This window comes from Nothobranchius furzeri, chromosome 12 (genome assembly GCF_043380555.1).
Source record: "Nothobranchius furzeri strain GRZ-AD chromosome 12, NfurGRZ-RIMD1, whole genome shotgun sequence".
Taxonomy (NCBI): domain Eukaryota; kingdom Metazoa; phylum Chordata; class Actinopteri; order Cyprinodontiformes; family Nothobranchiidae; genus Nothobranchius; species Nothobranchius furzeri.
In genome coordinates, this window is record NC_091752.1 from 65273166 (window position 1) to 65300129 (window position 26964).

At 42.7% G+C, this 26964-nt stretch overlaps 1 protein-coding gene across 2 annotated transcripts; it reads right to left on the bottom strand.

Annotated features, from left to right (window-relative positions):
* On the bottom strand, positions 1-21753 carry mmd2a (monocyte to macrophage differentiation-associated 2a). Of its 2 annotated transcripts, none has more exons than XM_015945401.3 (7): positions 21386-21748; positions 9479-9560; positions 6985-7145; positions 6683-6757; positions 6504-6605; positions 6321-6390; positions 1-3499 (listed from the first exon to the last, which is right to left on the bottom strand). In XM_015945401.3, the coding sequence occupies exons 1-7, from the start codon at positions 21412-21414 to the stop codon at positions 3299-3301; spliced, it is 720 nt and encodes a 239-aa protein (XP_015800887.3). In that variant the 5' UTR covers positions 21415-21748; the 3' UTR covers positions 1-3298. The 2 variants fall into 2 exon arrangements, with proteins under 2 accessions (XP_015800887.3, XP_015800888.3); XM_015945402.3 differs by lacking the exon at positions 1-3499 and adding an exon at positions 5570-6164 and having other exon boundaries at positions 21386-21753.
* Between the last annotated feature and the right edge of the window lie 5211 nt (positions 21754-26964).

A 26964-nucleotide genomic window follows, 5' to 3' on the forward strand; every position in this document is an offset into this window, starting at 1 on the left:
ATTTGTGTGTGTGTGTGTGTGTGTGTGTGTGTGTGTGTGTGTGTGTGTGTGTGTGTGTGTGTGTGTGTGTGTGTGTGTGTGTGTGTGTGTGTGTGTGTGTGTGTGTGTGTGTGTGTGCGTGCGTGCGTGTGCGCCTTTGGGGCGACTACGTCATGTCCTTGCATCTTTCAGTGGAAGCTTACATCTGTGCTTTGTCATAAAGTAGCCCCAAGTCTAAAATGGCGGATGTTGTTCTTTTGTGTTACTTATCTTTTTCACTTGCAGTCAGTATGAATATGCATGTTTCACTGCTATGCAGATGATGCCCAGGTATACGTGCCTTTTAAGAGGGATCGCAATCGTGCTTTGCAGTCTCTTTTAGATTGTCTCATTGAGGTTAGGCAATGGATGTTCTCTAACTTTCTCCTTTTTAATGATAATAGACAGAGGCTGTAGTCTTTGGTCCAAGTACTTTGACTAGGGTGGGTACAGTGGACCTCAGTCAGCTCGCCCCATTCTTGAAACTGAGTGCGACTTCTCTGGGTGTTGTGCTGGATGGGGATCTTGTTTTGGACAGGCAGATCAGTGCGGTGACTAAATCTAGTTTTTATCAATTAAGAAGGATCGCCAAAGTAAAGACCTTGCTGTCAAAAAAGGATTTTGAAACAGTAATTCATGCGTTTCGTACATCAAGGCTTGATTACTGTAATTCTTTGTACCTGGGTGTTTCACAATCCCACCCCTCACGTCTACAGTTGGTGCAGAATGCTGCTGCACGGTTGCTCACCGGGACGTACAAGATGGAGCATGTTACTCCTGTCCTGGCCTCACTGCACTGGCTGCCTGTTCGTTTTATAATCCAGCACAAAGTGCTTTGATGGGCTTTTAAATCTCTGCATGGCTTTGCTCCAGATTACTTCTGAGCTTCTGGTTTTTTACTCCCCTACACGGTGTCTGAGGTCGGCTGATAGGATGCTCTTAGGAGTCCCAAAAATAAAACGCAAGCTCAGAGGTGACAGGGCTCTCTCTGTAGCGGCCCCAAGGCTCTGGAATGCACTGTCTTTGAGCATTAGGTCGGCCGCTTCACTTTTTGGTTTTAAATCTCTTTTATAAACCTATTTTATGATTTGGCTTTTAACTCAGCATGAGTCTTTTTAGTGTTTTATCAGTAGTTCTTAAGCTTTAGTTTTTATGCATTTTTATATTGTGTATTGTTTTTAATGTTGTTAATGTCTGTGAAGCACTTTGGTCGGTTCTATACAGTTGTAAGGTGCTATACAAATAAAGTTGCCTTGCCCTTGCCTTGGGGCCACCAAGCAGAGTTCGAATCACTCCTGAGTGATTTTAATGACTTTTTCACATACAAGGCTAGTTAGTACCATTCACTTACATTGTTTTACGCTAAGCTAAAGCTAAAAGAGTACTTCCGGGTTAGGAGAACGACTGAGCTTATTACGAAAAGTTTTTCCGACTTAGCTAACTATGGGGAATGTAGCAATAACAATAACAAAACTTACTTTTGTGTGGAATATCCCTTTAAATAATTTGCTAGCCTAGAAATTTAAACAATCTGTTGCAGTAGCAACAGATTTTGGTCTTGCCCCGCCCCACTGTGTCTTAGCAGGTTAGTAGCGATACGTTGGGCAGGTTTAGCGCCATTACAGCAGAGCTTTTTCTATGACGGCAGAACTGCAACAGCAAAACTATAAAGATGGCAGATGGCTCAGGAAAAGATCTTGTTCAAAACGGCTTCGAGTAGGCTGCTTTGTCTCACGTTCTTGTCCTTGTCTGAATTGATGGCATAAATTTGGTCAGACGAGCAGTTGGAGTCCTCTACGTGTTTTCACACAAAACCTAAAGAAAGTTTTGTCGTCTCTCAAAAATAAACACTTGCTTGGTAAAAACTTTTGTCTTTAAATTTCACAAACATCATTTGTTAAATCCGTGGCATGTATCAAGATGGTTCTGAAAATAAATTTTATCGGCCTGTAGAGTCCCATTCACTTGGCTATAAGGGTCCATGGTCCAGAAATAGATGGGTGTGACTTAGGCTCCCTATTTATGTATATGCTGTGTATATTTATGTTTATATAGTCTGGCAAAGCCCCATAGACAGAGCTTGGTTTTAGGGTAGAACTATGGTTATTTATGGTTCCTACAGTATTCAGTCAAGGAGGCAGTCCATCATACACCCTTGAAGAACAGTAAGCCAATACAGCCTTATTCGTTATAAAGGTCTTAAATATCTATATCTGCTCATGCCTAAAAGAAAAGTCTAAATTGTCCAAACATTTTTCCAAAGCCGCTTCAAACAAGCGCCATTTTTCTCCAAGATCCTAAACCCGCCCAATGTCTCTACAAACATAGAGCTGTGGTTGGCTGGACCTGCACAGGCTACAATGGAGCATGGCTAGACCGACCTACAGAGCAAACCTTTAGCTCCAGTTGTTCTAGATTTCTGTCTATGTATGTGCTGCAAATGCAGAAAACGATCCAGAGTCGTGTGCATGGGGCCTGAATTTCTATTTCTCCAAACAAAGGCTGTGCAGGAAGCTTTTCGCACATTGGGTAATTATACCACAATAAGGCACTTGAAGATTTCCAAAACAAAATCCCAATTTGTCTGTTCATACCAATGCCTCGGCTACTTTTAGACACTACAAGATGTTCGTGGAGAACAGCAGAGCGTGGGCGCTATACGAAGGGAGGTGTATGGTGACTTCTGGCACGTCAGCACAGAGGAAGAGCTGAGATGATCAGAGCTCTGGGGCTGAAGCGGCCGTTATTTTACTTGTTTACCACAGAAACTGCGCCCTGCTGCTGCTGTTTGCGGGCAGACGTTCTTATCTGTGAGCAGACAGGTTGTTTGTTTAGCCTCGGCTCTCGTCAGCGTGCCAGGCCAAGCTGACCTTCTGCCAACTGATGCTACTAGAGGGGGGATGTTTTAGTTTGAGTTGTTTCTTGACCCGGTTCGGGTTAGCCGTTAGCTTCACATGCCTAATAGAATTCCTCGCTGGTACTTTCAGCTTTCAGAGCCGACCACTTTCTATTGCAGGTAAAAATAACTGATAAATACCCAAAATGATCCCACCTGGATTAAAACTATCACTTTAACTCAGACTAACATTTATCAGAGCATTGGGTTTCCTCAGGCTTAATGTTGTACAATAGCTTAATGTACAGATTCTTGGAGATTTCACCTCTGAGGGGGAAATCGAGTCTGTGTCCTGATGAATTACAGCAGTATCATGAATGAAACACACTTTTATCAGCGGAAACCTGCAGCACCGGTCAGAACTTTCTGTAGATCAGCTGCGAGTCACCTGGATATCTGCAGCTGGGGTCCCAGTAAGTACAGGTACCTCCAGATGGCGTAATAATGTACACCTGCTCCAACCGCAACAAAAAGGTGCCAGATGGCATGGGCGAAGGGAACGAGGCCATCACTCTTGAAGAAGACTACGCCCACAACGTAGAAGACCCCTCCAACAGCCAGTTCACACACACCTGCACGCTCCACCTGGAACGTATCAGGACACAAACAGAGCTCCATCAGGATGGTGGTGCTTGTGCGGTTGCACGTTTGCCAGTAATGTTGTCTGAAAAAGCAAAGCTTTTGACTGAACAGTGTATTCGACAGTACCTAAAAATAAATTGTGTCGAAACATCAAAGTGCATTTAACGATGTAGCCCTAGACAAACAATTGTGTATTCTGAATGGGTGCCTATTGGTCTGAGTCACTCCTCTCATCTCAAAGTTGTATTTTCGTCTCCTAAAGATGTTTAAACTGGAAGGAAATAAGCATTGCTGCTGGGGGAGGTGCTAATCGGACTCTGGATTAGGGTTACCAGATCCCAACTTGCCAAATGTGGGACAACATGAAGTTCCAATGTAATGAGAAAAAAACAAACAAAATGTGTATTCTGCCTTTTAGCTCTAACATCACTGTTGTCGTCGTCGTCGTCGTCGTCTTCCTCCGCTTATCCGGGTCCGGGTCGTGGGGGCAGCATCCCAACTAGGGAGCTCCAGACCGTCCTCTCCCCGGCCACCTCCACCAGCTCCTCCGGCAGGACCCCAAGGCGTTCTCAGACCAGATTGGAGATGTAACCTCTCCAACGTGTCCTGGGTCGACCCGGGGGCCTCCTGCTAGCAGGACATGTCCGGAACACCTCCCCAGGGAGGCGTCCAGGAGGCATCCTGACCAGATGGCCAAACCACCTCAACTGACTCCTCTCGATCCGGAGGAGCAGCAGTTCTACTCCGAGTCCCTCCCGAATGTCCGAGCTCCTCACCCTATCTCTAAGGCTGAGCCCGGCCACCCTACGGAGGAAACTCATTTCGGCCGCTTGTATCCGCGATCTCGTTCTTTCGGTCATTACCCAAAGCTCATGACCATAGGTGAGGATTGGGACGTAGATCGACCGGTAAATCGAGAGCCTGGCTTTCTGGCTCAGCTCCCTCTTCCCCACGACAGATCGGCTCAGCGTCTGCATCACTGCAGACGCCGAACCAATCCACCTGTCGATCTCCCGATCCCTCCTACCCTCACTCGTGAACAAGACCCCGAGATACTGAAACTCCTCCACTTGAGGTAGGACCTCTCTCCCGACCCGGAGTTGGCAAGCCACCCTTTCATATATATAAAATGATTATTATTATTATTATCATACATTTCTTGTTTATATTTTATTTGAATTCAACCTGAAGCATTCAGCAAAAGCTTTACTATTTCACAGTTCCTCTCACATTTCCACAACATAACTCTGCGGTGGCTCTGATCATTTTAATAACATAGATAGGCCACAATAATAAAAAATGCAGGTTTAAGCAGCTTTTCAGAGTTTTCATTGAATGTTGTCTACAACAGAATGACAGTAAAAGTACCAGTAATATTTTTTATCTATTTGTTTGTTTTTAATTAATTTTCCACCAAAATCAGCATCTCATTGAAAAAATATCACAATTTTTTTGCTCTTTATTTCATAATTCAGAAACAAAACTATTATTTTAAACATGACAACAAATCTCTTCTAGATTTTAGGTGAGAATAAACATGTCATGGTCTGCATCTCCCTCGTGTGTCTCCTTGTGCTCTCCATCCATTCGTGTCAGTGTTGTTTTGTTCCCCCCTTCTAGATCTCTAGGTTTCTTGGCTTCGTTCCACGTTTTTGTTTTCTCGTTGGACTAATCATCTTAATAAAGATGTTTCCTTTTACATCCTCTCCTGCTCCTTGTCGTACTGGGTTTCTGCACATCGGGTCCAACTCCTCCACCTCTCAACATGACAAAACATCAGATTCTAATCTCTAAAACATTCAGATCTAATCTAATAAAAGTTTCTTAAGAGTTACTTTTTGCGTCAAATGTCTGAGAATACGTGATCAAAGCTTCCATTTATTCTCATTAATTCTTCACTGTGCTGTAAGGGGCTCAGCGTGTGTGCAGGTATCAGAAACCGCAGCACCTTGTGTTAGAGCGTCCATTGTGTTCATCATGGACCTGTCTATTTACTGGAAAACCTGCTTTTTACCTCTTCATATCAGACTCTGCGCCGAGACGTGAAAAATGACTCAGAAACAACAAAGACTGTCGAGTATCTCTGAACACGTTTAATTCACGAGTTTACAGCATTTTCTCCTCCGTGCTCTATCGCACTGGTTTAGGTGGTTCGGGCGCGCTCCACGCGCTCCAGATCTGCGATAAAGTCCCGCCTCCGTTTGACTGACAGCAACAGACAGATTTCTCCACAGTTTCTTCTATAAGATTAAAACTCGAAACGGGAAATTGTCAATAATGCGGGACATGCCCAATGACAGCGCCTTGGGCTTCCTGACAGAGTTGCGGAAGGCGCTTTACAAATAAAGCTTTGAATTGATTTGATTTTGATTTGACATGAGTCTCAATTTGCAGGACACGTGAAAGGTAATGAAAATGCGGGACATCTGGTCACCCTACTCTAGATGCCCAGATCGGATGTCGAGAGGGGACATTTTTCATGCTTTTTCCAAAGCCGGGTAAGGTTTGCGACCACATGAAACAGCTGACCAGAGGTGGGAGGTTTGATTATGATATCTGTCGGGTTGTTTTTATCGACGACCAAGCGCTCTGTCCGTGGATTTTTGATTGGTCGATATGGTTGGTTTGTCTAGCACCAGCACCAGCAGCACTTACGGGGCAACGTCAACTGTTGAAAACAAAACACCATTACCAAATGACCTAACAGGTGGGCTTATGTGGCGGCATCACTGATTTGTGATTCACTCCCGGCGGAAGGAAACCTCCAACAACAGAAGATCCTCCGCTGAGAAGGACAATTCGGACCTTGAAGGTCGAGACTCACCATAGATAAAATGACCAAGGCAGGCAATGTCCCCATGGCTACGTATCCCATCAGCTCCACCAGCTTGTACCTGCAGGACACCAACAGGAATGTCTCCTAAACAGCAGTTCTGTGTTTGTGTGTAAACACACAAGGGCAAGTTTGTGTTTAACACAAAGCAGAAAAACGAGAAGAGGCCGTCACCTCTCATGGAAGAAGAAGACGTACATGGATCCAAGGGAGGCCATGACCCAGATCAGCCAGCGCATGTGGCATGTCCAGGGTCCCAGCTCCCTCAGCATCAACCTGAACACACATGCATCGTCACTCTAGGGTCAATACGCCACTGTGGCGTTGTTCTGAGCTATGTTCACATGACCTACCAGGGAGAATAGGAGGCAGCAATAAAGAAGTAGATGGCCATCCTGTCACACATGTGGAAACGCTGCTCCAACTTCCTACACAGAAAAACAAACAACTTAATCAAAAGGACCAACAGCAGCCAGATCCAACATGGCTGCCTTGGCCAATAGACCATGGATAACACAAATTTACTCTAATTATACAGATGCCACACTACAATACAGCATCTAGCATCTGCAGTTTAAATATAAACAAAAGAACAATTCGGTGTTACAAAAAGGGTGAGTTGTAAATCTCACAGCTCAGGTGTGCAAACACACACCGAAGATGGCTGATTTTCCAGGCAGCGGTGTGGAAGAGTGTTGAGGTCACAAAGAGGCCCGTGAGACCGCTGCCGTAGAGTCCAGCGGCGAGCCGGTGCCATTTATCCATAGACAGGAAGTACAGCACAGAACCACCCACCAGGCTGGGAAGAATCCACACCTACAAAAGATCACAAACTAATGACACCACTTTACGAAGCTCCTGTTAGTTTGTTACATGAATTTGTTTTGTTGGTTTTGACAATCCCCCAAGGCGCTTCAAAAGACAATCAGCCATTCACCCGTTCACACACTGGTGTGGATGAGCTACAATGTGGCCACTGCTGCCCTGGTACACACTGATAGGGGCGAGTCTGCCGAACGCTGGCGCCACCGGTCCCTCCAACCACCGCCAGCAGGCAAGGCGGGTTAAGTGTCTTGCCCAAGGACACAACAGCAGCATTCTCTGGTCAGAGCTGGAATCGAGCCTGCAACCTTCTGATTACTGGACAACCCACTCTACCTCTTGAGATACTGCTGTCCACCATTAGCATTAGGGGGTGGCTGATAGCTGACAGTGTGAGATATTGGAAGTGTGGAGTGACAGAGTGTGAAGAGGGTCAGATGCATGTGTCTCACTCTCAATGAGTGAGAGTTGGTAGCACTGGATTTGATGCTAATGCATTAGCATAGCATTAATATTAAAGTGCATAACACTAATGCATTAGCATAGAATTAGCATTACGGGGCAGTAGCTCAGGAGGAAGAGCAGGATGCCTCCAGATTGCGAGACCGATTCCAGCTCTGCCAGGAGCTTACTGCTGTTACGGCCTTGAGCAAGACACTTCACCTGACTTGCCTGTGCTGGTGGTCAGAGGAGCCGATGGCGCAAAATGGCAGCTTTGCTTCTGTCAGACCAGCGCAGGGCAGCAGTGTTTGAATGTGAGGGTGCATGAATAATGGAAAGCACTTTGAGTGCCAAGAAAAGCGCTATGGGGGCCTAAGTCACGCCCATCTACTTCCGGACCACGGGTCCACAGAAGAACAAAAAAATGAATGGAAGTCAACGGGGCTAAAAACGCTATTTTCTTATTCCGCTTGTTATGTTCCATAGATTTCACATATGATGTCTGTGAACTTCAAAGACACATTTTGATACCAAGAATGCGCTTATTTCCGAACGGGGGGGAAACGTTATTTTAGGTTTTGTGTGAAAATAACTCCAGGACTAGAAATGTGCTTCACCAAAGTGAACCGGTCGAACCAGACACGGAGGAAAACAGAGGGAAAATGGCTGTAGGTTTAGCTAACTTAAAATCCTTCCTTCCGGAGGAAAAAAACCCACCATAAATCTGGTCACATGGTAAGTAGCAGCTACGTTAGGGGAGAGGCGATTGTGTGGTGATGTCATAAATGTCTGATTTGTAGTCATGCTAATAACAAACTTTTACAAGCTAATAAATCTCAAAGTACGTGACTGGCATGGTTAAAACACCCAGCATTACTTTTAATTTAAAATGCAGTAAAACATATGTGCGATCCAGGGCGTAAGGCAAAGTGGGTTAGAAAATAGCTCTTTTAGCCCCGTTGACTTGCATTCATCTTTTTTTGTTCTTCATGGGACCCACGAGCCGACCGGAAAGGGAGGAGACTTAGGCTCCCTACATAAATCCATCCATCCTTTCATCCATTTTCATCCGGATCCCAATTTAAATCCAATCCATTATTTATCCATTATTATCATTAGCACATGTGATGCAAATGCATTAGCGTACCATTAGCACAATTGTATATGATGCTAATACAATAGCATAGCATTAATATTTAAGTGTATAATGCTAATTCATTAGCATATCATTTCATTAGCATATGTATGCAAATGCATTAGTGTAGCATTAGCACAAGTGTATATGATGCTAATACAATAGCATAGCATTAATATTTAAGTGTATAATGCTAATTCATTAGCACATCAATTTGTTAGCATATGCATGTAAATGCATTAGTGTAGCATTAGCATTTGTGTATGATGCTAATGAATGTTATGGATTAACGTCATATACCCACAGGGATATGATGTAGCATCATGTTTAGCTCAGTTATTTTAATGGGATGTTAATTTTATCAATGAAGTATCAACAAGACTGATTAAACAAGATGTTTGTACACATTTTACTCCTTGATGTGCATGTTTAGTTCTAACAGCTTCAATTCCTGCTCCATGTGAAGCTGATCATTTATTACGCCCATGTTTTTGCTGCTTCCTCTTCGGTCTCTGTTTCATTCACTCTCTGACGCAGCAGTGTGCAGGGATTAGAGCAGATTAAAGAGAAACTACAGGCTGACTCAGATTATGGCTTTCTGCCTCCATCACCCCGCTAAAATTAAAAAATCCTCTTCATCCCATGTCGTTTCAACTCCCATCATCTTTTCAGAGGCTTTACTCAGCTGACAACGCTGCAGAGATGTAGGACGACAGCTAACGTTCTGACTGTGCAGCTGTGTTTGTCTCACCCCGTGTGTGGTACAGTTGGCAGCGTGTTCGTAGTCAGTGGGCTGGTACCTCTCATGGGCCGGTACCCTGCAGTTCATGTACCTGAGTGAGGGGTGAGAGAAGGAGATGGGGGAGGGACAGAAAGGGGAAGAAAAGTCATTGGTAGTGTACGCAGATCTGAGACAAAGCAAACTCTTACTCTAATGGATTAACTGTATGCTGAAACCATGAAATCCAGCACTGGGTATGTGATGTGGTCATTCCTGAAGGGTTTTCTGTAATCCACATCACGTTGTCTGAATTTGAGTTTGCCACATCGTTACTGGGGCAACTGTCTGCGTTGCAATGGCCACTGGTGATGTCACTGATCTGCAGAGTGGAGTTACTCCATCATCTAGCAATAATAGGCCAAATGCTGCACCTGTAGGATCATAAACTCTGCTGCTTATAGGTTCAAGTCATCTTGGCACGCTCTGCTTGTTTCTCCTCCTCATGATTGCTCTGCATCCCAGCCATTAAAACGTGCCTGTGATGACCTACATGTGTATTGAATTAACACATGGATGCACCTGTGGTCATGTGCAAAACACTGTACTGAGATAAGTGTGTGTTTGTTAATGAGTGCTTACTGTGACGGAGAAAATGTTGTTTCATAAGATCCCCAGATGTTCCTCCTTTCAGTAAACAGGGATGGGAGAATGTTTTGATCTCCATGTCATGTCATTTTATGTTTAGCTCACATACTTTTAAATATTTTTCCTCCCCAGCATCTCAAAGCTTGTTCTGGTCCATGTTGTAAATAAATGTAACAGTTGACCCTGAGCAGGAATATTCATCTCCACTCAGGAACACGATAGATGTTTTGAACAGATGTCCCGTCATCCACATGCAGAACAATAAAACATGGCTCCATCAGTACTAGTGACAGTGGTGAAACCACAGCATAGACATATATCTGCTGCTAGGTTACTAATCAGACAAAAACAAACAGCACAACGGTATACACCACTGACAGGAAACATGGCAGGTGCCAGGTATGTCCCACCTGGAAAGATTCCCAGACTAGCATGACATGTACATGATGCAAGTAAATATGTCTTCTTCAAAGAGCATGTTAATCATTTTCTTTAGGCAAAAATTTCTTGGGGACAAAAAATAAACTTTAATGACATCCTGTGGTCAAATTTGGGTACTGCAGTCTATTTTTATAAACAAAAGTTGACTTTCTCACTCCTGCTCTGTGACTTTCATGGCTGCTGCCAGTTACTTTCTTCAGGCTCTTGGAGAGTACAGATGCTTTTTCCCTCCCCTCCTCCCTATCTTATCCCGAGGCTCTTTGTCTGTCTTTGGGTGTACAGCGCTTATGCATTTTTTCTGGAAACTGGAAATTATTAAAAATGGACCTGGTCAGTTGGTCTCTCAACGCGATTGACAAAATTTTTTCAACGATGAGAACGGGAGAAGGGCGTCCCGGTCGCCCCTCTGGGATAGAGCCTGCTGGGCATATCATGGACTCCTGGAAACAGTGGAACCTGATCTGCCTCTCTCAACTGTCTGTAGAGGATTCTGAAGACGTCTGGATATTTGTGGTGTTGGTGTCGGGATTCCTGCTGTTTGGCCTGAGCGGTTACCTGGCTTACCGGAAAACTAATAAACTGTCGAGGAATATTGGCTCAATCCCGGAGCTCAGGGATGGATTACATTGCGCTGTGAACGCACAAACTCATATAATTGTCGAGATGAGTCGTAAGCTTGGAACTTTGGCTGAGATTCAGGCTCTGGCACAGAAGGTTGATTCGATCAAGGATTGAGTTGACGGATCGGCACGGATTGGGATAGATTAATTACGCCATTATTGGATTTAGAGGGGTTGGAGACCAACAGAACTTTAAGACAGAGAGGAAATTATCTCTGTCTGGCCCCAAAACAAGTTCTTATCTGAATCTGGTGCCCTTGAGCCTGTGAGGCTGAAGTGAAAACCCCCCCTCAGAAGAAATGTGGAGTGCTGCCGTCGCCATGGCAACTCTGTCTCCCTATCCCAGCCTGGGCGGGACTGCAACTGGTGAAGGCCGTGGAACCGTTTCCAGGAGTCACTGTACTTTCTAAACCCAACTACCTCCCTCCCTTGTCCAAACGGAGGTGACGAGCGCTGCTCATCGCTGCTGCATGCACTGATGTGAGGAGAATCCCCAACCCTACCTCCCCACCTAGTGGACACTTATGTTCTGTAATGTCTGAAGTCTGTTGCATTTCTGTCTGAGGTGTTTCTTGGATAGCAAAGCTGCCCTCCCTGTGGAGGGTAACGCCGGGGACACACCGGCCGCGGAAGCGCCGAGAAGCGCCGAGAAGCGAATCGCTCACGAAATTCGGCCGCTGCTCGCCGCTCCTCAGTTCAGATCAGACGCGCCCCAGTCGAGGCGCGCCTCGGCTCTGCTGTAGTTTTTCTTTTAAACACTTGGTGTCCTCCATTTCCTCTCTGCCTTTTCTCAGCTCTTTTCCTCTACGTTTGAGTGTTTGTAATTGTGTGTGTGCGTGTGTGTGTGTGTGTGTGTGTGTGTGTGTGTGTGTGTGTGTGTGTGTGTGTGTGTGTGTGTGTGTGTGTGTGTGTGTGTGCTGGGACGTAATTTTGGGGGGGGACGGGTGGGACATGTCCCCCCCACTTTTTCAAAAGGCAGTTTTGGTCCCCTGCACTTTTTTCCGTCCAAAAACAATGTTACGCTCCTTTAAATGGATTTGGTTGAGCACTAGGACCGAAACGGAAACCGGTTTCCTATTAGACCCGCCCAAAAGCTAATCTATTGGCTCTGCTGATACTTGCTAACGTATTATTGGCTGTTGCTGCTGTCACTCAAGTTGTAAACAGTCAGAACGTGCTCACGTTGTTTTGCTAGTTTGGAGCCGCTAGGGAACACCGGTACTGAGTCACATCGTCAACTAGACGCTGTGTAATATCAGAGCTCAGCTCAGCTTCCATTACATAACATTTGAATAAGTGTTCATTTGTGAGTCTTTGGTAGTTAGGCACAGCCAGGAGGCAGCATGTCAAGAAAACGAAAAGTGGATATAAGAGACTTCTTTCAAAGTCAAAACGTAAGTTGGAACATGTGACACCCCTGCATTAAGCTCAGACTCACCTCCTCCTTCACACACAAACTCAAAACTAACTTTTACAAACTCATCTCCTCCACATAACTGACTCCTCAGACACAATTTATTCGTATTATTATAATTATTTTTTTATTATTATTACTATTATCATCATAATTATTATTACTAGTAGTAGTAGTAGTAGAAGTGTAACTTCAAAACTTTTATCATTTAACTTTATTGTAAACTTATCTATTGCAATGTATATTTTCACATTAAAAAGCTCTGAAAAATGAACAGTATCATCGTCAACAGATTTTTTTAAGCTTAATGTCAAAGATGTACACTTTTCATTAGATTTATCTAATTTTTTCCATTTATTTTTTGTGTGTTGAAATGCAACAACTGTTTAAACACTTTTAAGGGAAAAAACATTTAATATGTTTTTATACACTCAAATGTTAGGGTGATGATCATGTGTAAAACATTAGTTCAGCATGTCCTCTAACACAGCAAATGAACAAACGGCCAGATCTCAGGAGGACCGTTTATGTATAAATAATTTTTATACTTTTGACTAGGCCTGGGAATGTAACAAATTTTGCTGGACGATATTTTGTCCAACAAATTGTTGATGATAAACGATATTGTCAACATTATCTAGACCAAAATAACCACTAATATAATGTTAATATATCATAATAATGCAAGTACACCCTTTAAAATGCAACAAATAAACCTTCATTTAACATTGAAATGTCCAGAACCAGAACTTCTAAATGAATAAAAATAACAAACAAAAATTAAATAAAAAAGGAATCTCACTCCCTGTTAGAAAATGTTGCACCAAAAACAATAAAAAAGACCCAAAACAATAAACACAATGGCCTATCCATTGTCAACAGCCAAAACTGCACTTCAATAATGATAATAAATAAAAATAATAATAGAGTTGTACATTTGTTAACTTTGATATATATATATTGAGGATGGAAAAATTATTGAGATGGGCACGTGACGTGTCAAGGGGTCTTTACATAACACCCCCCACCCCAAATCCGCACAAGCCTGCTGTGTCCCCCCCACTTCTGAAATCAAAATTTCGTCCCTGTGTGTGTGTGTGTGTGTGTGTGTGTGTGTGTGTGTGTGTGTGTGTGTGTGTGTGTGTGTGTGTGTGTGTGTGTGTGTGTGTGTGTGTGTGTGAACCTATGGTATGAGTTGTTTCTGCCAGTTGAATCTCTTGGAACCCGCTCCAATTCTGCAGCTGTATCCTAGCAGTTTCTTCTGAAATGGGTACGTAAATAACCATGTTTTTCGGGGGTCGTACAGCTCCTTGTGTTTCTCAACTTCCATAATTAAAGTCATCCATATTAACTGCTTGCCTCAGACTTTCTGCCTCTCTGTCCTGTTTGCTCCGGAAACAGCGCTCCGGCGCCGAATGAAGGCGGTCCCATTTTCACGGCGCTTCCGCGGCCAGTGTGTCCCCGGCGTAACTCTGAAGTGCCATTTGTTTCCTCCACCCGACTCAATCCTGGTAAAAACCCTCTAATCTCTATTAATGTCTGATCTCAGAATTGTGTGCACTGAAACTCTAATTTACCGCTGGGATTAATAAAGTATCTTTGAATTGAATTGAGTTGAATCGGCACCAGAACATTCTGGACACAGTAAATTAATAAGAAGATAAATACATTAAATTCCGGTGTTAGCATTCTGGTATTTTACAATAGTGAGCACTTACTACATTTATTATGGTAGGAAGCATCTTCCATTACAGGAAGTGGGGTTGTTTGGCTTCTTGCTGTTAGCTTGCTGTTATGTAGTTAAGAACGACTCATTAAAGGAAATAAAACACCATGATAAACTCATTATTTACTTCACACATACATTTAGATTTAATATTGAGTTAGGATTTAAAAAGTAGCTTGAGATACTTTTAGAGCCACCCATTTGCTTCCAATTCACCATTAGCGTTGTTAGCTAAACATTAGCCTTAGTTATTCCTAATCTGTTTTTTGGCTTTAACTGTAGAAGTGGGTTGGAATTTGAATTTTGGCCATCCTTTAAACATTTGCTAAAATATTCTACTTTTCCCTAATATGCTTACTGTGGTGGACTTGAGGTTGCACTTTTCTTTGTCTTGTTTTAACCCTTTTTAACTATTGCTCAGTTTGATTTTTTGTATAAAATTTTAAATTAAATAAAAGTATTTTACGTCAGCATAACCCTTGGGGGGGTATTGAACCTATTTAACATCGCTTCATTTTCCTCCTTCTATTCATGATGATAGGTTCCACAGTAAAATACTCTTAATGCCGCTGATATAAAATTTAAAGGATTAACGACTACATTTATGCCAGACAGGACTTAATGTGCCACTAAACTCCATGGGAGCCTAAGTCACGCCCATCTACTTCCGGACCACGGGTCCTCGGAAGAACGATAAAATGAATGCAAGTCAATGGGGCTAAAAACGCTATTTTCTAATTCCACTTGTTTTACGCCATGGATTTCACATATGATGTCCGTGAATTTTAAAGAAGCATTTTGATAACAAGAACGCGCTTACGCTGTTTTAGGTTATGTGCGAAAATAAGTCCAGGACTACAAATGCGCTTCACAAAATGGACGTCATCGAACCAGACACGGAGAAAACTGAGGGAAAAAGGGCTGTAAATTCAGCTAAATTCCCACAGGAGGCAAGAACCACCATAAATCTGGTCATTTTGTAAGCAGCAGCTACGCTAGGGGAGAGGAGAATATGTGGTGACATCACATATGCGGCGTGCCAATTTCTGGTGTGTAGTCATGCTAATTACAAACTTTTACAAGCTGATAAATCTCAAAGTACGTGACTGGCATGGTCGAAACACCCATCAATATTTTTCATTTAAATTGCAATACAACATATGTGCGATCCAGGGTGTAAGGCAAAGCGGATTAGAAAATAGCGTTTTTAGCTCCGTTGATTTGCATTCATTTGTTGTTCTTCCGGGGACCCGTCAGCCGACCGTAAAGGGTTGAGACTTAGGCTCCCAATTGGGCTGACCATGACAAGAACAGAGTGCACTTCTTTTCTAACCAAAGACTCAACAATAAAATTTTGAAATTCGACTTCTGTGTTTATGTATAAGCAGTCTCAAATGGCAGTCAGCCCTCATAACAGGGATGTTTGTGTGTGACTGAGTGTTATTTTCTGTTGGCAGTCCTTCTGTATCTGTTTAACTTTTACATTGTCTAAGATCAGTTTTCTGACTTTAAACTGAGCCATTTAAATCTAACGTTAAAATAAAAGCATGAAACCAACATGTCAAAACGTGGTTTTTCTCCAACTGGTTCGGTCTACTAAACAAACAAAACAATTAGTGGGATAACCTCAGAGTTTTGAGAAGCTGCCATCTCTCCCCACTTTTTTCAAGCACCTCTCCAGATCGAGCCATCCTAACAAGAGCTGTTGCAGCATTTCGGCTTCGCTCCGGCGTCCTCTAATCAGCTGGGACAGGATTTTATGTGTGTATTCAACTGGAAGGAGGGGATCAGGATTCTCAGGCAGATCAGAGCGGATGGGACTTTTATCGTCCTCCATCAGCTTTTATGTGCCTCACATGCTGTTCTCGTGTGTAAACCCTAGAGTGAAATGGATGCATGAGGTCATTTTGAAGTATGTAGTAAATAATTACTACCTTACATGTAGTAGAGAATGGCATCTGATTAGAGTAATGGAGCAGAGGTGGCTTTATTGTTAGGCAAGGTCCTCAAGATACTAATGGTTTCACAAAGAACCTAATAAATTTACAGCACAACTTGTATTTATTCGTTGGTGTTTTTCTGTTAAATGTGTGATTTATGAAAATGTGTGTTTAAAAAAACAATAATCAACAGAAGGAAGTTAATTTGTAGAGCTTTGCTCCTGTTTCTTTGCCTGAGTTAACCAAACTAGTTAACTCTATGAAGACCTCTGCATGCCCCCTCCACATCTTACCCTCATCTTTGTTTAAAAGTGCTTTTCAGTCCATCGGTCCCAGCGTGCTCTCTATAATAAATGCTTCTCTGGTTTCTGGTCAGGTCCCTGCTTACTTTAAGAACGCTGTAATCCACCCGCTTCTTAAAAAAAACGAGTCTCGACCCCTCTCTCCATAGCAGCTTCAGACCCATCTCTAAACTTCCGTTCATCTCCAACATCTTGGAAAAGGTTGTGGCTAAACAACTCACAGCTGCTCTTGATGAACAGAACATCTATGCTAGCTTCCAGTCAGGTTTTCGTAGAGCTCAGTCTACTGAAACAGCTCTTCTTAGGGTCTCTAATGACCTTCTGACTCACAGTGATGCAGGGGACTGTTCTGTTCTGGTCCTGTTGGACCTGACTGCAGCCTTTGACACTGTTGACCATCACCTGCTACTGGAGAGGCTGAGAGACTGGGTAGGCCTATCAGGAACTGCTCTGGAGTGGTTCTCCTCTTATCTTTCTGAGCGCTCCTTTTCTGTGGCCGTCTCCAAGTTTAGGTCCTCCACCACCTTCCTTACCCATGGTGTCCCACAAGGTTCAGTGCTGGGGCCTCTGCTCTTCCTCCTCTTGCTGCTTCTTCTTCAGCACATCCTGAGCTCCTTCAAAGGAATCTCCTACCATCTGTATGCAGATGACATCCAACTGTACATCTCCTTTAAGCCCCATGAGATGTCTAAGCTGCAGCTGTTTCACACCTGCTTAGACTCTATCAAAACCTGGATGGCTGGGAGCTTTCTTCAGCTGAATGAAGATAAGACTGAGATCCTCATCTGTGCCCCAGACAAGCTGGTTCCCAAAGTCAGAGACTCTCTTGGTCAGCTTGCTTCTCACACCAAACCTTCCGTCAGGAATCTTGGTGTGACCTTTGACCCAGCTCTCACCCTGGATCCTCATGTCAGTTCTCTTGTTCGCTCCTCCTTCTTCCATCTCAGGAACGTTGCTAAGCTGAGTCCCATTCTGTCCCGCTCTGAACTTGAGACAGTTATCCTCACTTTCATCTCCTCACGCTTAGACTACTGTAACTGTCTTTTCACGTGTCTGAGCAGAACCTCCCTGAACCGTCTACAGGTGGTTCAGAATGCCTGTGCTCGGCTTCTGACCAAGTCCTCCAAACACACCCACATCACCCCGCTTCTCCTCCAGCTTCACTGGCTGCCAGTCAACTTCAGGGTTCATTTCAAGATACTGGTTCTGGTCTATAGGGCCTTACATGGACAAGCACCATCTTACATTGGTGATCTTCTTAGTCCCTACACCCCCAGCAGGTCCCTGAGGTCCAGTGATCAAAGCCTACTGGTTGTGCAGCACCAGGCTAAAGACCAAAGGTGACAGATCATTTGCTGCTGTGGCCCCCAGACTCTGGACCTCTCTCCCCCTGAGTCTGAGATCAGTGGACTCAGTGGTCTCCTTTAAAAAGCAGCTGAAGACTCACTTGTTCAAGCTGGCTTTTGTATGACCTTCACCCCTCTCTCTTTATTCTGCTCTCCCCACTTATTCCACCTTCCTCAGGATCCACTAATTTCCCTTTTTCCTATTCATTCTCTCTCTTTCTTAACAATTTTAATCACAATTGTCTATTTTTTGCTCATTTTAAATATATGTTTAACCATTTTCTAAATTCTTTTTTATATTTTTACATTTTTTTGTTTTTGAGAAGCGCCTCGTGATTTTTATTTGATAGGGCCTATGGTTAAAATCTGATGTTAGCCTAGATCTGGACAAGTGGGGGAGTAGAGGGAGGTGGAGTGTACAGTCGGTAAAGATAGCTCTCCCTTGCCCTGCCTCCAACATGCCTCCATCTAAAAAGGCTAGATAGTTTACAGGCTTGTCTAGAAGACATAAAAAATTGGATGACTCAAAATTTTCTGCGTTTAAATCAAGACAAGACTGAAGTTCTTATCTTTGGACCCAAAAATCAGAAAAGGAAACTGCTTAGCCAATCACCTGACCTGAATGGCATTAAATTAAACTCTGAGAACAAAGTAAGGAACCTTGGTGTTAAGGTAGCACGACTCATGTTGCGAATGACCGCAGTCACCAATTCTTGTCATGTGTCTTACCCATGTATGTCTGATTTCTGAATTGTGTGCACTGAAACTCAATTTCGTTTCTCTGTATGTCCTGCACATGTGGTAGAAATGACAATAAAAACGACTCTGACTTTGACTTTGACTTTGATCTTTGACCAGGACATGTCATTCAAATCCCAGGTTAAACAGGTTTGTAGGATTTCATTTTTCCACCTTTGGAATATTGCTAAGGTTAGAAGCATCATTTCCAGGAGTGATGCTGAAAAACTAGTTCATGCATTTATTACATCAAGACTGGATTACTGTAATTCATTACTCTCAGGAAGTCCACATAATGTAGTTAAAAGTCTTCAGCTTGTCCAAAATGCTGCAGCTAGAGTTCTGATGAGAATTAAAAAGAGAGATCATATCTCTCCTGTCTTAGCTTCCCTACATTGGCTACCTGTTAAATTCAGAATAGATTTTAAGGTCCTCCTTCTCACATACAAAGCTCTTAATAATCAAGCTCCATCATACATCAGTGATCTGATTGTTCCATACGTTCCCAAACGAGCACTTCGCTCTCAGACTGCAGGTTTACTGGTGGTTCCCAGAATATCTAAAAATAGAAAGGGAGGCAGATCTTTTATCTATCAGGCTCCTCTCGTGTGTGTGTGTGCGTGTGCGCGTGTGCGTGTGCGTGTGCGTGTGTGTGTGTGTGTGTGTGTGTGTGTGTGTGTGTGTGTGTGTGTGTGTGTCTGCTCTGTCTTCTCGATCCCCAGTGAGTCATGGTGGATGGCTGCTTATACTGATTCAGGATCCTCTGGAGGTTTCTTCCTGTTAAAAGGGAGTTTTCCTCTCCATGGTCGCTGCATGCTTGCTTAGTATGAGGATTGCTGTAAAGACTCTTGACACTAGTCACTGACTTGATGCAATCTGCTGGGTTCCTTGTATAGAAAACTTTTTACTGATTGGCTTAGGGAACTGACCTGTATTGGAATGTTTACTGTGTGAAGTCCCTTGAGAAGACTCTTGTAGTGATTTGGTGCTATAGAAATAATCTTGAATTGAATTAAGCTTAGTTTAATTGAATTTTAGAACATACTGGCTCAAGAAAATAATTTATAAATATGAAAAGTTGCATACTGTCCCTTTAAAGCATTTAAAGTTTAAAAACTATCTATTGTTACTTTAACAATGTTTGTGCTCATTCCTACAGTGCCTATTATAATTATATGTACTTGACCAAAAATTAAATTAGACAATTATATAATTCAGCAAATTTTGGTAACTTTCAGCCCAGCTTCCACTGGACACGTAAGCAACACGTATAACATAATAGATGCGTTTTACCCACGCTTCATGCAGCTGGTTCCGCGAGGTCACAATATGACTGAACATTGCAACAACGCGTGTGATTCTGCCAATTCTCGTGATAACACGCAGGGAAAATGACGGCAATTTCTATCCAAAAATGGGTGTGGTTTATTTTCTGTTCTGTTTACTTACGGAGTTGTCACAAATAATGACGTACTTTTTTTTTTTTTACTAGTTATGCAACATGGAAATCTGCAAGTGACTTTAATTTTGAAAGTTTCCAGATATTTTACACTGCTTTCATGTTTGACTTCCTGTCTGGATGCTTGACGCAGTCTGAAACAGTGCGTAAAAAGTAGACCAAACCATGGATTTTGCAGAGCACCTGGGGGTGCCGCTGGGGAAACACACCCATCCACAATAACGGCAGCTAATTGCTGCCTACGCTTTTCAGAGGTTACACAAAATGTAAGTGTCCAGTATAAAGGCTCGGTTAGACTTTAGCTAATAGCTACTCTCCTTTCTGATCCAGGGGTCAAGTAGTCCAAATACTAACTTAGATGTAAATATTAATAAATAACGTTGATAACACATCACTGAAGTTTAGCAGATTTGCGCTTTTTCGGAATGGTAGCAAAACACTTTGCTTTTGGCTGTGCTCGCTCTAGCCGTTAGCTCATCAGTCCTGAAGGATTTAGAAGCTGTTTCTCCAAGCAGAGGCTGTTCAGGAGGCTATCTCCAATGTCAAAGGGGGGAAATGCTAATATTTTTACACGGAAACAAACTTCAGAATGACTGAAATACCAATTTAGAGCCCGTTGCAACACATGCCGCATACTAAGAGGATCAGTATCAAATGATCAAGAATCTGAGCCTTCGGTTCATGGTGTGCACCTCAGGAATGTGTGTGTGTGTGTGTGTGTGTGTGTGTGTGTGTGTGTGTGTGTGTGTGTGTGTGTGTGTGTGTGTGTGTGTGTGTGTGTGTGTGTGTGTGTGTGTGTGTGTGTGTGTGTGTGTGTGTGCAGCTTCTGTTCCCCAAGGCTATTCCTTTAACAGCGGTGATGGAGTTAATCTCGTGTGGGACTCCATCTCTGGTTCTCACGATCATGGCTGTCTATTTCCCATTTTCAAACACCAGCTCACTTTAACACACACCGAATGTCCTGGAGCGAAGCTCCACGTGAATCAGCGTGAACTGGTGTCACACACTCTGTGCCACTGAACTCTGACCCACATGAAGATCCTGACTGAGACCCAGAACTGGATGAAAACAGCTTAACACAAAGATTATCTGACGAAATAACAAATTTGCACCGACTGTTTTTGTTTTAAACTTATTCTGGTTTTTGTTGCTTTTTTTCTTCTCTTTGTTCACTTTCACACACGCGCGCGCGAATCTATATGATTGTCCCTGAGCCAGCGCGCATGGATAAACAGCATCTGTGACACGGAAACAATGTTTTGTAAATTCCGACAGCTGTCACTTGTTTTCTGGAATAAACATTTACCTTCCAATTTTTGTCTTCTTCAAGTCCATCTCGTGCGCTGGGGTGTGAGGGCGCGCGCATAAAGGTGCGCTTGCGCTCTGTCTACCAAGCCAGCAAGCAGCGCCTCCCCCTCCTCATCTCTGGAAGTCTCCACTCCGGATGTCCCACCGCCGTCCGTCCGCACAGAAAAGCGCACAAATCCCGCGGATGCGCTGCCCGTGCAGATGAAGGGGTCGGCTCCAGATAGAGAGCAGAGACTTCCTCTAACAGGGAAACATCCCGATGCGGGGATGTGTGCGGAGTTGCGGTTCCAACTTGTTCGCGGGATGTTCCACGGAACCGGGCTCGTAACCCCTCCCCTCTCTTCCTCCCCTTCTCTGCCCTGATGGATGATAAGCACCAACTTATGGAAACCTAACATATAATCTAAGATTAAGTTTCAAAGTATTCTGAAGATTTCTGGGTGTGAGGAGTAAATGTCTTTCTGCACTTGCCCTTGTTTCTGTACATACCCATTTTTAGAACAAAATGTGTTTTTATCTCATTATAATTTAATATCAACAAATACGGATTAAAAGTGTAATTCTTATTGTTAATGTTATTATCATGTTTGTTTTGCCTTTAGCGTATGATCAAATAAAGCCTTATCCATCTATCCAGACAGATTAATCGATTTATCTGTCGATAGATCGATTAATCTGTCTGTCTGTCTGTGTCTATTACGTTGGATAAAAAGCTTTGAAAGAATAAACATCAAGACTCAGTCATCTAATCCGAAGCCATGACGTTTATTTACACACATCTAGAAATCACAAGTCATAAATAAAAAGAAGAATTACCAGTTAGTTAGTTTTACCAGTGCTTTTGAGACAGTGAGTCATGGAAAAATATTCAAGGGCATCACGGATAGCCAACCATTAGATTTGAATTTACAGGTTAGCTGTATCTAAATTAGCAGGTGAGAGTTCAGTCACGGGCTGCGCAGTGACGCAGTGGTTAGAGCTGTTGCCTTGCAGCAAGAAGGTCCTGGGTTTGCTTCCCAGCCTAGGATCTTTCTGCATGGAGCTTGCATGTTCTCCCTGAGCATGTGTGGGTTCTCTCCAGGTACTCTGGCTGCCTCCCACAGTCCAAAGCGGGTTCAGACAATGGATGGATGGAGTTTGGTCATGTTCATCAAGAGTTCACGACCCACCTCTCCTAAAGCTGTTGTAACAGTTTTGGAGGGTGCGTTTGTTTCTGTTCTGGTTGTTTCAAGACTTCACCAAATCCTGATTGACGTTGATGGATCCTTGTTTTGGTTCATGTTAGAGGGTTTTGGTTTCAGTACTATCACTTTAAAGAAACACTAGTTTTTAAACTTTAGGCTAGAGCTTTACGATTGATCTCGGTTATTGTTGAGTTAGAAACGTGACCGGTCACAGCTGCTGCCCTCTTCTGGCCAGATACTGCACAGGGACAATAGGCCATTGTGGCTTGCTATTAGCACCCCCTAGTGTCCGTTTAGAAGAACCAAAAGCAAAACCATCTCCTCGCTGTGCATTTGTCTTTTTAACGCATGTTCAATGTGCGGTCCGGGGGCCATTTGCAGCCTCTGAATGATTTTGTACGGCCCCCAGGTGAAATTCTAGAATGATGAAGCTTGTCTCTCAGGATGTTAAAATAGGCCACCACTTTCTAACATGTTTATGATCATATTTTTACTTAGCCTTTTTTGGATTTTCTTTGAAGAGTATAAACTTTATATATATATATATATATATATATATATATATATATATATATATAGAGCAAGAAGGTCATATATATATATATATATATATATATATATATATATATGACATGTTTGCATTTTTTAAACTAAGAAAATCGCATTCTTGTGGCCCGCATTGACTTCAAACATGACTTTTTTGGCCCTTGTCTTGAAATATTTGGACATCCTTGCCATAATCTAGCTGCTGAAATGTCTCCCCAGCCTTCCAAGTGTCTAGGGGCTGAGTGGCCTTTCGTTAACCCTGTAAAGGGACATTTTAGCACATACTGGCTCAAGAAAATGATTTAAAACTGTGAAAATGTTTCAAAGCATTCCTTTAACAGTTGTGTGGAGCAGGTAGGTGTTCTAGGCGGCGCTCTTTACCTGCTTTATGAGTGTTAGCTATTTTCTATGATGGTAGCTAATATAGGTTGACCAAATGTCCTCTTTTCTCTGGACATGTCCACTTTTCACTCTGTCCAAGCTGTCCAAGGAGGTTTCCAATATTCATGAAAATGTCTGGGTTTTCAACCAGGACCAGGGTTGGAATTAGGGATGAGCGAGTACACCACTATCTGTATCTGTATCTGTTCAACCAACTAAATTATCTGTATCTGTACTCGTAATGGGCGTGGCATAACCCAGAAGTGGGTGTGGTTTACATCAATATATTATTTTAAGTCTGAAATTGATACGGAATTATCAGAAGTTGATATTTGTATTGTTTATTTGAAAACTATTTACAGAGCAGCCTCTGAATTGAGATTAAATATTTTTGATCGCAATAGTAAAGGAACTATTGCAGAACAAGTTTTTCAGTAAAATCAGAACATTAATATTTAGGTGCATGGATTAATACATCTGAACTCATGCAGTAGGAACTAGGAAATATGAAATGCTAGAACCAGACACAGCTTTATGTATATTTTTTTATTTTAATTTGATTTAACTGATTTTTTTCTTAACGTTCTTGGCATTTTGCCCCACACAAAGTTATCCAAACAATGTTGATTAAGGTGCGTGTGTCTGAGAGAGATTGAGAGGGTGAGAGAGAGAGAGAGAGAGAGAGAGAGAGAGAGAGAGAGAGAGAGAGAGAGAGAGAGAGAGAGAGAGAGAGAGAGAGAGTTGAAAAAATAAAATAAAAAAACCCGACCGGAGCGGAGGTGACTGACGCAGCACGTCAGCTCTGTCTTGTCAAATGCACCATGTAAGTTACGAAAAAAGTAAGGCGAGCTGAAGAAAACCTAGGGAAAACTGAAGAAACGTGAGCAACAGTGAAACAATCACAGCGAGATCCGTTACTGTGTGTGTGCGTGGATGAGCCAGTGTCGGTACAGTATCTGCTCAGGTGCAAGATCGGCTCGGGGTCCTTCGACTGCCGATGACGTCAAAGTATGGCAAACCCACTCGGACAAAATACACTACACATCTTTATACTGTTGGAAAGAATTTTGCCGTTTCGTTATTAAAATAATGTTTCTTAAGACGCAAGTTTGTGTTTATAATGGTATTTGTAAAATAAAACACTATATTTTATTCATAATGTTGAACTCCTCTTGGAGCACATCCCTTGAAGGATCATAGGTATTAGCAACACCTGTGAAATTGTATTTGCAGGAAAGAAGTGTGTCCTGTTTATTGAACCATTTTGTGTTGTTTTTGACGTCTCGTCCATGCATAGTTCAGGTACGCTCATAGCTGCTAGCCAAAACTCTGGAGTTAAAAGTTTTCTGGCTTTACTAAAATACCTGTCTGTACTTATTTTATTGATGGTAGTTTTACTTTCTATTAGACTCCAAATGTAATTATTTGCCACGTTTCTAATTCATAATTTGTAAGAATGTAATCGGTGATATTAGCATTAGCATTCCTATGGGTTTTTCCATGTATATTAGCATTGCGCTAATCACTCGCTGCCAAATTGCAGCCTTTGCGATTAGAAAATATCCTTTTGTCACATCGTAATTTAATTGCACATGCAGTTAATCGTTCAGCCCTAATATAAATGCAGCTCTATGCTAAAAGTGTATTTTCAAAGAAGTAATGATGGATTTCTTTGTAAAAGTTGTCCATCTTTCCAACAGAAAAATTTGCCTGGACCAACGAAACGTGATAACAATGTAACGGGATTGCGTAATTCCGTAAGGTTCATGTTCAGCCAATCAACTACTTTGACGTCATCGGCAGTCGACGGACCCCGAGTCGATCTTGTACCCGAGCAGATCTTGTACCGACACCGGACGGACTGAGCTCCCAGCCGGCTAGAGAGTTTTGTGTGTATAGGGGCGGGCGCTCTATGTGACTGCCCAATCACAGAGTGTGAAGACAGTCAGTTACCCAGTGAGGATTTTCCTTCAGCACGATTACAGATATTTACGAGGTTTACTCGTTTCATGCTCGTATTCGTCAAAAATGCTTTATCCGTACCGGATACTCGTCTGAAAGGAGGCTCATCCCTAGTTGGAATTACTGGGGAGCTGGAAGCTCTCAACTTACACACCCAGGGGGAGCCCGAAAAATATTTTGTTTCTACCTATAATAATTTATCAGCATGTAATATTTATATATTTGATACAATTCAGATCAGCTTTAAAACTCAGTCCCCCAGCCAGGGTCGTAGGGTCGTATCAAGGCATTTTGGGGGCCAAGGCAAATTAGAAACCTATTTATTTCTGATCAGTTCTGTCGGTTCATTCTATTATTCTGAGTGGAACTGTCTAACCCCAAAGTTCCACTATCTCTGCACCGCTCCGCTCCACTCCGCCCCCGCCCTCCGCTGCCGCTCGCTTCCGAACTCAATTTTTACTGGTACCCGCCGCTCTACAACGGCTCTGCTCCGGTGCGGAGACCTGAGTTGCGCAAACAGGCATGCGCAGGATTTTCGAGATCTTGCGATACAGTCCGAGCAATAAACGCGGAAATTAGATCCAAACACGCGTTGTGTGGGAGAAGCATCAAAATGAACGGTTTAATCTGCCCATCATTTGTGTTGAGAGATCAGCAGTTTGGATCAACAAAGGGCGACTACTTTGATAGTGGAAACTGTATTTATGGCTTACTTTTGTGCATTTAAAGTTCAACCGCCATTGATAGTTGTTAAAAGTTGTTAAACCTGTGTATTTGAAACAAAAAACGCTTTTTGTTTATCGATTTATTGTGAAAAACGGAAGTTGTGCTTGCTCCTTTTCCTGTTGGGCGGATGTGATTTCTGTCCATTGACTGCGGAGGTGCTCCGGCGTCCGGTGTTGTGCCATAAATCGACTCGCTGCCAAAAAATGATTAACCACCGCGGGATCGCGCACGGTTAGGTAATTGCATTTCTAGACGAAATTCCCCGGGATTTCGCCTTAAAACTCAGCATATCTAGCAATATGGACACTCAGAAAGCAGAGATAACCTCTTCTGGTACTTAACAGATGTTTTTTCGCGGATATTAGTTTTTCCAGTTTGGAAGTTGTTTTAAGTGTTGGTATTTGTCTTAAACGTTCACAATGAGGATATATTAATCCTTTTTGCAATATTTGCGATTGAAAGATTGTTTGTGGTAAGAACTGGCTTTCTTTATGTTACAGCCTTGATACTAAAAAATAAATAAACAATGTAAAATGGCGCCCTGTATTGAATGTAAACGTTGTATAAATGGAAATAAACAATTCTCCAGCGATTTGATTTTTTTCCCCTTCCTTTCTTTAGTCCACTTGACATGGAGCCACAGTTAACTAGTTTGGGGCACATTTTTACTTGAAAAATAGTATTTAAACTGATCAAGCTTTGGCTTTAATGACACTGTGTAGGTTACTATCTATACATTACTTTGCTCTATTTAAAAGTAACAAGATAAAAGCACTTC

Bases quoted from the DNA above. Each gene is read 5' to 3' on its own strand.
- mmd2a (XM_015945401.3), bottom strand. From the start codon at position 21,414: ATGGACTTGAAGAAGACAAAAATTGGAAG. The intron at 9,561-21,385 runs GTAAATGTTTAT...CCCCTCACTCAG, and splicing joins AAGAAGACAAAAATTGGAAG to GTACATGAACTGCAGGGTAC. The intron at 3,500-6,320 runs GTGAGTCTCGAC...GATACGTTCCAG, and splicing joins CCTTGGTCATTTTATCTATG to GTGGAGCGTGCAGGTGTGTG.